The sequence below is a fragment of the Solanum verrucosum genome, unplaced genomic scaffold (genome assembly GCF_900185275.1).
Source record: "Solanum verrucosum unplaced genomic scaffold, falcon-dt-bn FXZP01000278.1, whole genome shotgun sequence".
Taxonomy (NCBI): Eukaryota; Viridiplantae; Streptophyta; class Magnoliopsida; order Solanales; family Solanaceae; genus Solanum; species Solanum verrucosum.
Window position 1 is genome coordinate 293,182 of NW_026020332.1, and position 16,463 is coordinate 309,644.

Here is a 16,463-nt window from a genome sequence, read left to right on the forward strand (position 1 = left end):
TAAACAAACTAAAAAAAACGAATATAATTTTATTTTTACAAGTATTTTGCTATAAAATATATTTTCTTGTTTTTCTTATTATTTTAACTTTTTCTCCTTATTATTTTTTTCTTTTTCTTTTTTCCTTCTTCTTTAAAAATTCATAATCATCTTCATTGAAACTTCTCACTTTCAATGTCACTTTTTACCACAACTCCACCTTCCTTTTTTACTACTATTAGTTTAACTCTCTTCAATTTTAAAATTATAGCTAAATATTTTATTACATTTTGAACAATTTGGTAAACCCGTTAGATTTCAAGATGATTAGTAGGTATTATTTAGTTTTTTTAATCCAAATTTCAATTAAGCTTTTTCAATTTTCGGAGAATTCTGATTCTTTCAAAATTATCATTTCTAGTTTTGAAGTAATATGAAAATGAGATCAATTAATTGATGATACCTTCAAAATTTTGGTTTTTCTTAGAAAAATAATTAGTTTTGTTATCAATAACTCAACGAAGTCTAGAAAATAGTATAATTTTGAAAAGAAAGGATTTGACCGAAGAAGAAGAAGAAAAAAGAAAGAAAATGGAGGGGCTCAACTTGACGTGGGGGTGGGGTGAGGTGAGGGTGGGAGGTGAAGAAGAAGAATGGAGGGAGGGGTAGCTTGAAAGTAGGGGTGGAAGATGAAGTTGAATTCAAAATGAAATTAAAATTAAAGTAATAAAATTAAAATAAGTCAAAAAGTAAGAGAAAGAAATAAAGAAAAACTTGAAATGAAAAAAAAATCAAATTAAATTAACACGTATCACACAATGATTGATGTGTGATAACACTTGCCATTTAAAATCTGGAATTGATCGAAAAATGATGTAATAATATATATTCGGAATTGTTTAGGAGGGTAATAGGACGCCCGCATAGTTAAGGTGTCTTTTTTGAAAATTCGAGATAACTTCAGGTGTCACTTTATGTCTTTTCTCTTTCGTTTGACTTTTTCTTGTTCAATATTGAATCAAATAAATGTATATTGATTCGACTCTAATGTTATATTACACATTCCAAGATGAAAGTTACAACTTTTCACTATATTTTTCTTCTCATATATATATCATATCATAGCATATCATATATTACTATAAGTGGGAAGAGCTTAACCCCAAAGTTGATATATCGTTTTGCCCCTACAGTATTAATTAAATATTAATTTATTAAAAATTTAATTTGCTGATAATCTCAGCCCTAATTTAATTCTCCAGAAACGTATAATATATGTTCAACCTCCCTCGATCACTAGAACAACTCCCTTTTTTTCAACGCTCAAGTTTCATTGCTTTAATTATCAGCTATTCCAAAACCTTTTCAGATACTTCACTGATCTATATAAATGTCTCCAACAACATGTTATTGTCCCATTAATCTGCTTCTCTTTTATGTGCCTCAATCAAATACATCGATCATTGCCAGGTAAAAAAAAAATCCTCCTTATTTATCAAAAGCTGCTATGTTTTCTTGTTTACTGTGTATGTCTTTATGTAACTTATTTCGTTTCATCTATTTGTTGTTTTTAACAAATTGGATTCATGTACTGCTATGGTTATATGATAAGACATTATCACTTTGTTGTTGGCTGAAACCATTGTTGTATGTTTCTGCATGTTGGTAAGCCAAGCAAACTCATTTTGCTTTTCTGAAACTTTATTGGCTACTTTTAATAGTTTTAACTAACTGAATTTTGTATCAGTTGAAGCTGATACATATATTGGCTTGATTGAAAATGCATAGCGGTTTCTAATTTTTCAGATAGCATAAATGGTCCACCAGTTTTAGACTGGTTGAAATAGTTCCAAATTTTGTTATTTCATCATATTAAAGTTAAAATTGAGTTTCATTAGGCAATTGATCTGCATCTTTATTGGAGGCTTTGCCTTGATAGTTAGTCCACAGTAAGATCCACATGTTCTTTCAGTTCATTGGCAGCATTTCTTCTCCATCACCATTATGTTCATTAGCATTTCCACGATCTTCATTATTAGGAACTTGTTTGTTAGCGCCTCCATTTTGAGCATGATCATGTTCATTAGCATCTCCATCTAGTTTAACATTTTTTAAATTACCGCCTACATCTTCATCAACATTTTCCTCATTAGCCCGTTCATTGTGATCATGACCATGTTCATTAACATCTCCATCTACATTATTAGTTAAATATTAATTTTGCTACTCTATTTTTTCTGTCATTCATAGATATTATTTTGTCGTATGGATCAGAATGTGAAAAAAGGATTTAAACTTATAGTTCACTTTTTGATTTTATTGAGGAGTTGATTTTAATTTGTGAAGTTGACCACATATATGATAGTTACTTGGGCAATGATATTGCGAATTCTTCTCTGTTATATCATCTTCTGTGCATTGTTATTCTTTTGTCGTTTTAGTAAAGGTATGCATAGTGCTCAAGTAGAAAGTTTAATCTAGAATGGGACAAACAACTTGTGATGAAAAATATATATTAAAGTTTATGCAGTATCAACTTTTCATTGTAACTTTAACTAACTGTTTAGAACATGACCAACAGTCTTAAACAGGGCCAGTAGTATCTAATGAAAAATATGTTTGATACATGTAGTCTAAACTTCAAATATACTCATTTTTGTTTGTGACTTTGTTCTTTCTCTTTGTTAGATAATTTTCGGGTGATGGCGGGAAGGTGTGAGGTTATTAATTGGTGGCTTGATAAATGATCCGTAAATGAAAATGTACATCAATTGAAAATTCTCGGAGGACTATTTATTTCTTTGCTCAGAAGTTTTTTTTTTTTTTTTTTTGTAATATTAGTAATTCTTGATGTAGTCAGGCGGCTCGGTTGTGTGAACTTCTTTTAACAAATCGTTTGAATGCGTATGTGAGTATATGGGAATTGTTTATTTTGCCCAGGAGGCCATTATTTCATTCTCATTTTCTGACTATTTGTATTTACTCATTCCACTTGCAGTTCAATAGTGCCTTGAGTATCAGTAAGCACTTATATCTTGTTATGGTAACATCACCTAATCTTGGCAGAGTTAGTTGTAGTTCACCTAAAGATTTAAAAGTAATGTATTCACAAATATATTGTCACATCTCGCACCTAGAAATGACTATAAAGAGTTAAAAATATGAAAATATTGATTTTTGGAAAGAAAAAGCAAATCTGGAAATTTTGTCTAAGTTAAGAAAGTGAGTCTTGGCCATTTTCAAACGGCTATAACTCCTAGCTCAGTAGGAGTTAGGAATAACTCTTGATATGGTTGGAAAGCCCTTGGAGAGATCTTTCCAACGCCACCAAAATTGCACAATTTTGACATCGTATGAGTAAGATATGCCTTTCGGAAGTTGGGCATTTGGATTGAGGAAAGTATCAATCCGGATTTAGGGAAGGACAAAGTAGTCTTTTCTCTAATTAATTTCCTAATTTGATTTTAGGGGTTTATTGGGGGTAAAAACAGAACCAAATCTTTGGAAAATTAAAAAACGCTTAGGGCTTGGAGAAGAGAGAAAGGAAGAAAGAACGGGAGAAAAAGGCAAGAATTCGTCAAGATCATCCAAGCTTGCGAGTGAAATTCGTCGGGGTTGATCCCTATTAAGGTATGTGAGATCTTTTCGTGTTAGGTTAGTTCACTCACACACCAACTTGTTTCAATCCATTGATTTTGAGTTGTGTACATGTTGAAGAAGTGAGGTTCTTGAAGAACAAATTGTAGAATTCTTGTTAGTTGAGTTGTTGATGCTTGGGGGTGAATTGATTCATGTTTTCGGGTTGTTTTTCGAGTTAGATTGGTTTTATATTGAGGGTACAATTGATCCTAAGTGTTTGGGGAAAGAATTATGGAAGTTAGGGGAGTTTAGAGATGAAAAATTGAAGAGAAAAGTCGGAAGTCGCTGGGCATCGCGCCTGCCAGAGCGCCAGACAGGCTTCTCTTAGGGCTGGCGCCTCGCGCCTCTCAGAGCGCCAGAGACGCCAGTTCTCCCCATTTGTTCCCCACCTTTTCATACTTGTTCATAAGCGATGTACCTATGTTTTCTAGTTGATTTCAACACTCTAAGGTACATTCAAACATCATGAAATCATCCATAAACATGAGATCATGAACCTTGAATCCATAATTCAATTCAAGGAAAGTTAGGATCAAAGTCAAAGAAGTTAAGAGTCAAGTCTAAAAGTTAAGAAGCAAGTCGAAGCAAAGTTTCTTAAAGTTTTCACGAGTCTTTAACAAACGTTTTAACTTCGCTTTTAGGTTCAAGTTTCAAGTTAAGTAAAAAGTAAAGAGTTGAGTTCATTTCTCAAAAAACTATAAGGGGACTAAGTATTCCCAAAGAGTTTATAAATGTTTTCACATTTGAGCAAGAAAGGGAACATCGATTCCAAGAAAGCTTTTAAGCTAAGTTTTGAGTAATTACCTCAATTCAAAGAAAGAGTTTTGTCTTTACTAACATATGAGCTAAGTATATTTTGGGAGTAGTATTGAGCACCGATATGGGGATGCGAGTTCATATTAACTCAAGTCTCTATAAACCATGTAGCCATCATGGGTAGTAAATGATCATACTTTTTAGATGACTCCTTAAGATGCTTTTAGCATACACTAGTGGATCCACTAAGTTAAGCGTTCTATATGACGGCAAAGTATAGGACAGTTCTGGTAGTGTGGGCAAGACGTTGTATCACCACTTAGGCTCATAGTGGTGGTTGTCGGTTAGAGAATCTCCTATAAAAGTTATATTACTTTTATATATATAAGTAAGGATGAGTTTGTTATTGATTTATCTTTAACGAACTAAGTTGTTTACACTATTTTACAAGCTTTATATATATATATATATATATATATATATATATATATATTGCATGTGTCTTATTGTTTTATATTGAGTTCAGTTATTCATGAATTGTACAGAGCCAAGGTAAGTGTTCCTTCTTACTCTTTCAAGCTTAAGTTGTTGTTTAGTTTTCCAACTCGCATACTCGTACATTCAATGTACTGATGCTAGTTGGCCTGCATCTTATTATGATGCAGACACAGGTAACCAGAATCAGCATCCAGCATGCTGTTGATCCAGTTGAGCACTCCAGAGTCAGTGGTGAGCCTCCTTGCATTCCGGAAGACTCTGTTATTTCGCTTTCCTAGTTTTGCTTTATTAGGATGTTGTGGGGTATGTCCCAACATTCATCTCAGTATTATAGAGGCTTTATAGACAGTCAGATAGTTAGTATTGTGTCTCTCATCTATGTATTTGCAAATACTTTGTTTTGAGACATAAGTTGTCATTTTGGCTAAGATGTTATCATTTAAACTATTGCATTGAGTTTATTCTGTTGATTTAAGTCTTCCGCTGAGTTAAGTAAGCCAGACCAAAGGTCCGTTTGGGGCCAGCGATGGTCACCGAATGACGGCCATGTCCAGGGTGTAGGCTCGGCGCGTGACATATAATGAATTGATTTCAGGAAGTAGTAGTCTTCAAAGAAAACAAAAATTCAATATAAATTAATTTAATCATCTATGTGAAATTTCAACAATTAGACTTGGAGTAATGCACACACTCATGACAATAATGCTTTACAAATGTCTCTTGAGAGAGAATGATACAACTTAACATGGCTCACACGTGCAGCGCACGTGTCCATGACTAGTATATATATATATATATATATAAAAGAAGAAAAATAATAATTGTGTTAACATAATATTGAATTATAATACAAATGTTTCTTGAGAGAGAATGATACAACTTAACATGGCTCACACGTGCAGCGCACGTGTCCATGACTAGTATATATATATATAAGAAGAAAAATAATAATTGTGTTAACATAATATTGAATTATAATTATTTTGAATATCTTGGGCAAAAAATCAGCAGTAATATAATGTTGCCTTAGTTTTTTTTTTTAATTTCTGATATGATATTCTATATTTATATTGAAGTCGTGTTAATTTGAATTTGCACCGCTTGGAGTCCCGGGAAAAGAGAGTGTTTCCTACCAAGATTTTTTCTTATTCAGAGCTCGAAATTGAGACCTCTCATTACGGGAGAACAACTCCATTCATTACACTACATATTTATGATATTAAACTATTTGTGCTTCCTTTGTTCAATTTTAGAAGATCATAAATTGTATGTTATTTTAAAAATATGAGTTATATCTGTACCTAAATAATTAATATAATTTTTTTCTTTTAACAAATAAAGATAGCTTATGGGTAGAAAGTAAAAGTTTAATATTTTTCATTTGCAAATCAAATAACTATGCCATGAGGCAAACAAATGGCTCACCTATATAATCTACATTGACATAATATATGTTTGACGGAAGCATATCTTAGCGTTTTAGACTTATTCAATCATATAATCTGTGATGAATTGATTGAAATCTTTTGATATGTGAAATTTGGTTTAATTTGACAAAATAATTTTTAAAATTTTTTATATTTATATTCTAAAATAAACTTGCTTTAATATATCTATTATTAGGCATTTAGTTTTCAAATCAGGGACATTCTAGCCATTCAATATATCATTGGTTGACGGTGAACTAGCATATCTAAAAATTTAATTTTATTATTTTTCGTTAATCTTTTTCATCTTCCTTTTGCCGTCTCATTTCCCTTCTTTTCTAAGAGTGTCTTTTTTTTAAAATGAAAAAAAACCTTCTCAATTCTAGAGTCTATGTTTCTTTTTCTTGATTTTCTTATTTTTTTAAAATCTCAAATGTCCTCTACTTAGGTTCAAATTTGTATTGACATCAATTATATTTGGGTTCCAGTAAGTCCCCTCCCTTTTCTTTATTAGTTGCATTTATATTCTTAGGCGGCTTGAGCTGTTATTGTGGACTCATGATACATATGATGATTTTAGTTAGAAGCGATTAATAATAAGCTCTTATACAACTATAATTAGTTAGAGATGATCTTCTAAAATTGAACAAAGGACGCACAAATAGTTTAATATCATAAATATGTAGTGTAATGAATGGAGTTGTTCTCCCGTAATGAGAGGTCTCAATTTCAATGTTTTCTATTTCAAAATTACATTTGTTCTCTCTAGATTTACAGGATGTTATTTTTATTGCACCTTACTGATCTATTGATCTTTCATATATGCATGTCGTTTTGAATATCTCCTCACTTTTTGTACCTATGACATAATCAAATTCAAGTTAGAGTTTGGCATAGACAATTGCCACTATGTACATTGCTTATGAGTTGAGTGTTTCTATAAGCTTATCAATGCGTTGAGTGCTTCTATAAGTATTGAAAATATAATTAAATAATAAAAGTGTGCTCTCTCTAACAACTTAAGCTTCTAGATAAGATGGTCACATACTTCAACATGGTATCAGAGCAAACAAAGGTCTTGGGAAAAAATCTCACCGCCACCCAAATGAAAATGAATTTTCACGTGCTTGGCCATAATCAAGCCCGCACGTGATGGGGTGTTGAAAATATAATTAAATTATAAAAGTGTGCTCTTATCATATATTATTATAAGTGGAAGCTCCAAAGTGAAAAATTGAATTACCATTTTGCCCCTCTACTAATTAAATTAAATTTTGATTAAATATAAATATTATAATTACATAATGGTAGAATTTGAAGTTTTTAATCCCTTTAATAATTAAATTATCATTTTTTTGATAAATGAGTACATTGATATTGCTTTTAATCGTAATCATAAATCTCATAATGGAAGAATTTGAAAAGTTATGATATGGAAAATCATTCATCACTTTGATGTAGAAATCAATTTCAAAATTAAAATTTGAATTTAAAGGGTCATTTCTTAATGCTATTTAAGAACCAACTTATAAAGATGGAAGCTCACAATAGGAAATCGAATTAAGGAAATTGCACAATTCAACATGAGAAGGTAAGAGAGTTAGAAGTTGCAAGTGAGGATAACCAAAAAAAATGTTGAAAATTGGTAATCAAGAAGAAAAAATAGCAACAGAAAAAAAAAGAGTAAATTTACTACATGAATTGTAGTATTAAACAGTGAACAATCTTATGTTGATATGTTGATATGTTGATATGTTGATATGTTGTCTCTAACAATAACAAAGTTTTCTTTTAAGAGCATGAGGATTTTCTTTGCAATATCCTAAACTTTTCGTTCTTGCTTTCTTTCTCCATTATAAAATTTTTCTTCCATAAAGCATTTAGAATTGTATGGTTGTTGGACTTGAAGTATAGATATCAATTTAAGGTATATGTAGAAATTTTCTTATTGTGCATTTATATGAGAACCATTAATCATTTTGTTTTCATTTTTGCACATACTAATATACCATATGTTTGGACCTAATAACTTAAAAATGTAACTCAATATTTTAGTTATCAAACTAAATTTTGCAAGTTCATCAAATGTCTAACCATTTGACATACAATAAAGATGTTATTTGAATACATTGATTGTTCATCTATTTTAAATTATATTTTTTAATAGCTTGTGATACTGATTAAAATATAATTTTGACAGTAATTCATACCTTTCACAGGACTCACGTACAAAGCACGTGTCCAGGACTAGTATTTATTATACGTGTAGATTTGAATATGCTCTTAGTTAAGTTTTATGTGAAATAAAAATATTTTTACCTAATAAAATAAAATAATAAATACATGACCGAATAAAACTATTAACAAAAAATGACTTTGGAGATATTTTTTACTCTTTTCAAATCTAAAACGCTCAGTTAAAACAAATAAATTTTTTGAACTAAATAGTAGAGTATCGTTTTCGACACATACATGCCTCGTGGACGTTTGGAACCGACACGTGTATCTTGGGCATTTTTACATTACAAATACAAAAATGATTTGCTGTGTCAAGTATTTTGATCCCAAAACAAATTCCAAAAATCCAGTTCTATTTCGTTTCTACTTCCAATCCACAACCCGCAATCCCCAACCCGACAAACCCCTAATCTTCATCAGGATTTGACTCTAATCGTGAACAATCTAGGGCTGGAATAGGGCGGTTTTCGCAGTAGCAATCATGAATATCTTCAGACTGGCTGGGGACATGACACATTTGATTAGTGTCTTAGTTCTCCTCCTGAAAATCTACGCTACCAAATCATGCTCAGGTTCTTATTCCAACTTGCATTTTCATTCCCAGTTCCTCGATCAGCTATTGTATATATTTTGTAGTTTTGCATCAGAAGGTACTGTTTTCTATTAATTTCGTCGACTTTATTCGTGTTGAAACCTGAATCAGTAGTTTTGCTTTATACATGAATGACCGTATCTGATTGGCTCTTAAAATTGCGAGTTATGTTTTTGATTTTGTATGAATTGGAATTGAATTATGTATTGATTGGACTTTGTAGAGTGAATAAGGTGTGTTTGATTGGGTTTCATTGAACAGTTCATGACTGAAAAAATGAATGTTCATTTGATAAACTAAGAGTGAGCATTATTCCATTTATGTGCTAATTAGTGAATCGGACAATGCACAGGATACATTATTTATAAGGAAGTAGTTACTTACAACTCCTGAAACTCCTAGGAATTGGATGATGTTATACCTACTGAGAGATTGCAACGAGTGAGCATTCTTTTTTATTTTACTGAGGAAATCTGTGAATTTTGAAACTTCTTTGAACCCGGGAGCTTTTAACTAGGTTTTCTTCTTGCCACGTATTAAGTAGATATATGGATTCATTAGGGCATTTAGTGAAATCAGTGGCATTGTGGGTAATTTGAAAATATGAAAAGACAGTGTCAATGTGTTCGATTGCATGGAATGTTGTCAATAAAAGTATATCAACAAACCAGATGAAGTATGGTATGTTAGGACACAGACTACAAATTTGGTAAGTCATGGCACATTGGTATTAGTTCTGATGTGACAGGTAATTTAACAGAATACTAGATGGTGTAAAATATCATTGTCTATGTATTGCCCCCTCCTTTCCCCCTAAAAATACAAAAAGAATCGGAAAAAAAATGAAAGATGACCTATTCTTTAAATAACAAATAAAATATATGTACTTGTTGCATTCACCGGTAGCTTGAAGTATACTTATGCTGAAATCTGGCTAACGTTTAGCTGGAAAATAGTTGGATTGAGAGTCTTTGCTGTATTCAGGAATATCATTGAAGACGCAAGAGTTATATGCTATTGTGTTCGTGACTCGGTATCTGGATTTGTTCACTGACTTCATCTCTCTTTACAACACTGTGATGAAACTGGTTTTTATTGGTAGCTCTTTGGCAATTGTCTGGTGTATGAGGTACCATCGGGTTGTCAGGCGCTCATATGACCGTGAGCTAGACACTTTTCGTTATTGGATTCTTCTTGGGGCGTCTTTCATTCTGGCACTTGTTCTTCATGAGAAATTTACCCTTCAAGAGGTTAGTGATTTCTAAGTGTTCCAAATTTTTCATGTGGATTGTCCTAGCATTGATAATCATGCTTATTGTCACATAATTTTGTAATGATAGATGGTTGCTTATGTGAAGTTGATCTTGGCAAGCACAACATCCTGTTGGTGCTTGCAACAACCATATTTTCAGAATTTCCATAGGCTGGCTACTGTGAAATAGTGAATTTCATCCTACAAATGTTGTGTGCTTTGAGTCCATATATAGTGAACTTGAATACAACAACTATTTCTTATCCAAGGTAGTTTGGGTCGGCTATATGAATCATCATTCCCATGTCGCTCCATTTAATCTCATCTCAAACACCCGGGTGCTGATGTAATGCGTGGCTAGGTGGATACCTTTCAATGATATATTCTGCATTATGAATCAATTGCAAATTGACTAGTTTTATGCAGACTGCCTGCCTACGCAACTCTCCTATTTTATTCGGATTTGGAACCTACAGCATGAACATTCTCGCAAAATCAGTCCATCACTAGTGAATGAACACTATAAAATGTTTGTGCTTATTACTCACATGCTACTCTGCATGTACATGGTTATAGCAACCCTTGAGGTAGTGCTTGTACAGACCTTCTGAAGGTGATCCATTTTTTTGATGGCCTCTGTTCATGACAAGATATAAACCCTTTTACGTTGACAATATACAATCAGCACCTTGAAATATGTTAAGATGATATGTTTGCAGTCATGTGATTTGGCAAACCTTAACTAATCAGCCCGTTAACGTCAGTCTGCCCCCTTCGAGAATAATTTCTGTAATAGCCATTTATATTTGTTGTTTGCTTATTTCCTTTAGTATTGAGATGTTGTTATGATGATTTATCCAGATGGAGGGCCGACAAAGTTGCGACTGAAGTTTGATCTTGTCTATTTTATATTTGACTCAGGCTACTTTCCCCTATTAAAAGTCAGCTGAACCCCCTCGAACTTATTCTTACCCTCTAAAACCCTACTAGGTCATTGCAACTCTTCATGTGTATGGGCTTGGTTTCTAGTGCAGGTTTTTTATGACTTGGTGTTGTTCCTATTATGCTACATTGCAGTTTGCATGAGTAAAGACATCTTCTTGTCTATATCATTTGCAATGTCATCTTTTATGTCATTCTTGGCTCCCCTACCCTTTTGGTCATCTCCAGATATTGTTTGTCCGTCCTGGCTGCTAAAGAATGAGCTCATCCATCACCCTAGCACATTAGGAGGCAAAAAAGATACTGAGATTTTTCAGTATTCATGGTATCGTTATAGTCAGACCCATCTGTTTGTTTCGTTAATGACTGAGTTTTTCTTTTTATTTTGTGGGGAGGTAAGGTAAGTGGAGAGGAGGTTTTGGTGGGTGGGGGGTGGGGAGAGCACTGGTAAGGATTGAACCTTACACTTGGTTGCGAGGTGCTCTACTAATAAGCTGCCATTCATTTCTCTGAATGACTGATTAGAATTTCCGCGAAGACCCTGTGGCAGAGATCGTGTTACTTGTTTCCTTTTCCTTTTCTGGGATAGTCTTGATTCTCGAATTTATATTTGCTCGCTCCCTGTTTACACTATTGATGCTATGTATAATGTTGCTCCAGGTATTCTGGGCTTTCTCAATATACCTGGAGGCAGTTGCCATTCTTCCCCAGTTGGTGCTCTTGCAAAGAAGTGGAAATGTTGATAATCTGGCCGGACAATATGTGTTCTTCCTTGGGTATGCTTCCTCTCCAGTAAATCTGGCCAATTCTTAAAAAGGGAATTGTTTTGCAAATTGCATCATATGTTGAAAATTGTAGAAATTTTGTACTGATCTGGCCATATCTATTTTTTTTTAATCTGAGTTCTATTATCACTCATAGCTGAAATTTGACAATTCATCATTTTTTTTCATAAATATTGCAAATTTGCTTGCGACATAGCGCCAATAGAGTGCTGGTATTTTACGTTTACGTAGCGCTAGAAAAGGCTTGTCTCAGTTTTAACTGTGCAAGGAATTAATGAAGTTCATCCACAAATCTATATCATCTACAAATGATTGTAAACATTTGAAATTGAAACGATGTGGTACATTTATTCTTCCTTGGAAGCATTGGTTCTCTCTTTCCATAAGCCAAAGGATGTGTGGTGGAACTGTATTCCATCTTAATTGTCTTTCTAGTTTCTGTCTTCTCCAGGTTATAAAAGCATTCTTCAATACTGTGCTTTAACCACCGAGATTGAAATAGATTTAGGAACATACTCTAGATCTTCCATGTTAGAGTAGAGTGCAAAAGAAGATATCTTGGGTCCTGAGAATCCTTATCATGTGTAACATAATTTCAAGTAATGATTTCCTTACTCTGCAGGCTGTCCTAGTTAGGTTGGCTTTATACATAGACAGAACATGCTGTTTTTGAAGGTGCTTTTTCTTTTCTTAAACATTTTTCTTGCCCCAGTGAGTGGTTGTTGCTTGGTTTTGTCAATTTACTTGACTGAAAAGTCTTCTGTGCATCAAACAGTGAATTAGATCCTGAAGTTAGCCCCTCCTTCTCTAACTTCTCAAAAGACCCAAGCTCATCTGCAGACCTCGCAGTCCATGGCAATTCTTTCAGAAACCATTGTGCTGGCAATTCTTCTTGAATCTAAGCTTTTCTGTTTATTTTTGCATTAAGGTTTCGTGGCTTCAACAAAATGTGGCAAAAGGTCTATAGATATGGGATTTCCTCCTTTAAGGAATCCAAGCCAAGCACCTTGCCGCCTTCTTATCTTTTTCCCATCACCTACCTTAAGATTCACCCTGGAAGAGAATCATCCCATAAATTTCTTATATATATTCATGTTGCAAATCCGTGAGTTGATACTGGATCAGTTCACCAATACCCACACCTCCAAGCATCTTGCCACCATCTTATATTTTTTTCACCATCATCTACCTTAACATTCTTTTTGACATTGTATGGCTCCCTCAATATATTCTAAGTTTCATTGCTTAACAATGAGCTGATCATATTGGATTTGTGCACCAAGATTCATTCATGCATACTTTTTCTTTGATGGCATTCTTCAAGACTTTCTTGTTCATTACTAACTGCACAACCATGTTAATAATAGGGACTTGTATTGTGCAGCCTCAGTTTTTCTCAGCTAAATCACTTTCCTTCTTTACCAATTACAATAGTCACTGCTGTCTATTTCACAAGTGAATTTTTTCTTTCCAGAGTTACCTCCGAAGTTTCTCCTAATTCTATCCAACTGCCTCTGCACTCTTGACGGAACGGGTTATGAGGTATAGGGACATTTCATAGACCAGGATACCCTCAAGTACACGGTTTATGAGGGTCAACTTACAATCCATGGATGGGTAATGTTTCTTCCAAGTGGCTAATTGTTCCCAAACTTTCAACTTGTATAGGTTGGAGCAGAGCTTAAAGAAGCAATTACCTCCTGCCACTTTGAGGCATTTTTGTTGCTTGCCCCTAAAAGGGAAGTCCCATGCATGGTGCTGGAAAAGTTCCATCTCTCTATCCCAACATCCTTCCAAGAATGAGGAATAGATACTCTTTGCCAGGTTTATGAAGCCCAGAAACTGCCACAAAACCAATAGTATTGTCGTGACTCACAGATATCTTAAAAATTTGAGTCAACATAGAGGAACTTTGAGATAGTGATTGTTTTGTTCCTTTTTGTGCCCTCTTTGAAAGTCTTATCCAACCTTTGTCCATAGCTATATACAACATTCCTCTCAGTTGAACAATCTGAAGAGAAAAGCTGGTAGAGGGTGTCCCTGTCACGGTCCCCTCTGAAAACTCTCATCCAGTCGACCCATTTGTCTTTTTTCTTCAAAAGTCACAGTATTACATTAATATGATCATAAGTCCACCAGGAATTCCTAATCTTTAGTACCATACTCCAGCTTTGATTCTTTGTGCTTTGGTTTATGAGGTGAACTCAGAACAGTAAGGGAATGTGGTTCCTCTCTTTGACATTTATCTCTAGTGCAGTTCTTGATGTGTATTTCCCACCTTTCAATTTCTGTGCTACTGGGCAACTTTTTCATGACATCCCCCATACATGCCCACCACACATCTACATACAAAATCCATCCCGACTTCAATGATCCTTCTTCCACCACAATTCAACTGCTATTACAGTCAGTTTTGCATGTGACTTTGGTGTCAACATCTGTACAATTTTTCAAGGCTTTACGTATGAATAGCCTTTTTCATAGGCTGCCTAACTCGGTTGGCCAGTTAATTTGATGAATTTTATTAGCTTCTTACCTACAGCAGTACTTCCATTATTGAGGATAATTTTCAGAATGATTGTTGCCGGATTTCTAGACGGATAAATCTGCCATATGTATTGAGTTTTAAATGACATTCTTCAGTTTTCAAGGATATTGGGTAGTCATAACTTGATTCCTTATGAAGATTGTGGAATTTTCCTAGTATTATTAGGCATTAGATTGAGGTACTTTAATTGTACTTAGCTTGTTGGCACTTAGAATCTTGAGCCTCCTTTGGCAGTCGAAACACTGTCATTTGAGGACGTACCTAGAGAACGAACACAAGTGTTATTGCTGCTAGAGGATATGCCTTTATTTTTTTAGGCAGCATGTTTAACTTTGATGCCATTATTGTTGTGTGCGCCCGATGAAATGAATCTGATCAAGCATTGACATCTTGTTGTGTTTTAAATTTGGTCTAACCTTTATATGTTTGCTTTGAGCTAACGTTCCCTCTCTTGTGATTGCTTGCCATGAGCATCTCCATAATAAGGCAAACACAATAAATTGTTCCTTTTTCGAGCTGAGTGCCCGTGCTGTGACTTTAAACAAAATCTTTCTATAGCTTGATTGCAATGAAAGAGATATTCAGATCTATTAAATCATGTGATTTATGTCTGTGTAGAATGCCACTATTTCAGATCGGAACTACAGCATAAAGCTACAGAAATGATGAAGTCTTCCATTTAAATGTTTTCTTGAGCGATGGAACATTTTTTTTGACAGCACTTTATTAGCCATGTCTCTGCAAGACAAGGGAAAATGATTCCCTTTCTCGCACCATTCTCTCACTGTCTACCCATATTTATCATCTCTTAGTTTTGTTTTATATTATAATGCTTGGAGCTGAAAGGATCTAACAATTAGAAGTTAATAAATTATGTACATGCGGCATGTGTTCCTTTCCAATGTCACACAATGACATTTACAATTTGATTTCAATTAGTTAAGATTGATTGGGTATTGTTATTGACGTGCTGGTTTTATGCGATCACAGGGCCTACCGTGCATTTTACATCTTAAACTGGATTTACCGCTATCTGACAGAGCAGCGTTTCACTAGATGGATTTGTAAGTTTTTGGAAGTATAACCAGTACTGTTTGTTTTCAATTACTTGCAATGGTTCTTTGAAGTTGAATTTTCCTTTTCTATTTTGTAGCTTGCGTCTCTGGTCTTGTCCAGACAGCCCTTTATGCAGATTTCTTTTATTATTACTTCATCAGGTAACAATTTGTTAAAACTTCCTGAAGTGGCTCCTCCCTTGATGACGTAAACAAACTACTAACAAATTTGTTTCGCAGCTGGAAAAATAACGCTAAGCTTCAACTACCAGCATGAGGCAAAGAAGATATATGATGAACAGTTTTAACACCTAACCGGAATCTGGTTTCATGCTGTGGCTTGTGATATAATTTTGGCATACTACTTTTTTTGGATGTGAGATCATACATGGAGTTTGGCCGAGGGTCAAGTATTTCACTGAGCTCCTCTTACATTGTTAGATTCAGAATTTCAGATACAGTAGTACCCTTGTTAATATGTCAGAAATTTGTTAATTTGAAAATATTGTCTGCATTCCTGTCAAATGTGATTCGAACTTTCAAAGATATGACTAATCAATTATTTTGCTTCGTTCATGTAATGGTTCTCAGATGTCTGCACATCTTCTTCCTTTTCGAGGTGTCTTTGTCTTTCTTTCTTAACAAATGCTGATTAATTTTAATATCCAATTGCTCCAAATATATAGTTCTTGTACATTGTTGCTAGTGTCTATGACATTAATGCATCACTAAAAATGGAAACTTAGGAGAAC

The 16,463-nt window shown here is 33.9% G+C and overlaps 2 protein-coding genes across 2 annotated transcripts in view; both read left to right on the plus strand.

Moving 5' to 3' along the window:
• Positions 1 to 16,463, plus strand: part of LOC125836649 (probable WRKY transcription factor 65) — a 212,052-nt gene that overhangs the window by 130,764 nt on the left and 64,825 nt on the right. The window lies entirely within an intron of this gene.
• LOC125836655 (ER lumen protein-retaining receptor A-like) lies at positions 8,917 to 16,281 on the plus strand. The gene is made up of 6 exons (XM_049515858.1): positions 8,917 to 9,109; positions 10,114 to 10,379; positions 11,984 to 12,099; positions 15,647 to 15,720; positions 15,810 to 15,873; positions 15,952 to 16,281. The coding sequence occupies exons 1-6, from the start codon at positions 9,019 to 9,021 to the stop codon at positions 15,986 to 15,988; spliced, it is 648 nt and encodes a 215-aa protein (XP_049371815.1). The 5' UTR covers positions 8,917 to 9,018; the 3' UTR covers positions 15,989 to 16,281.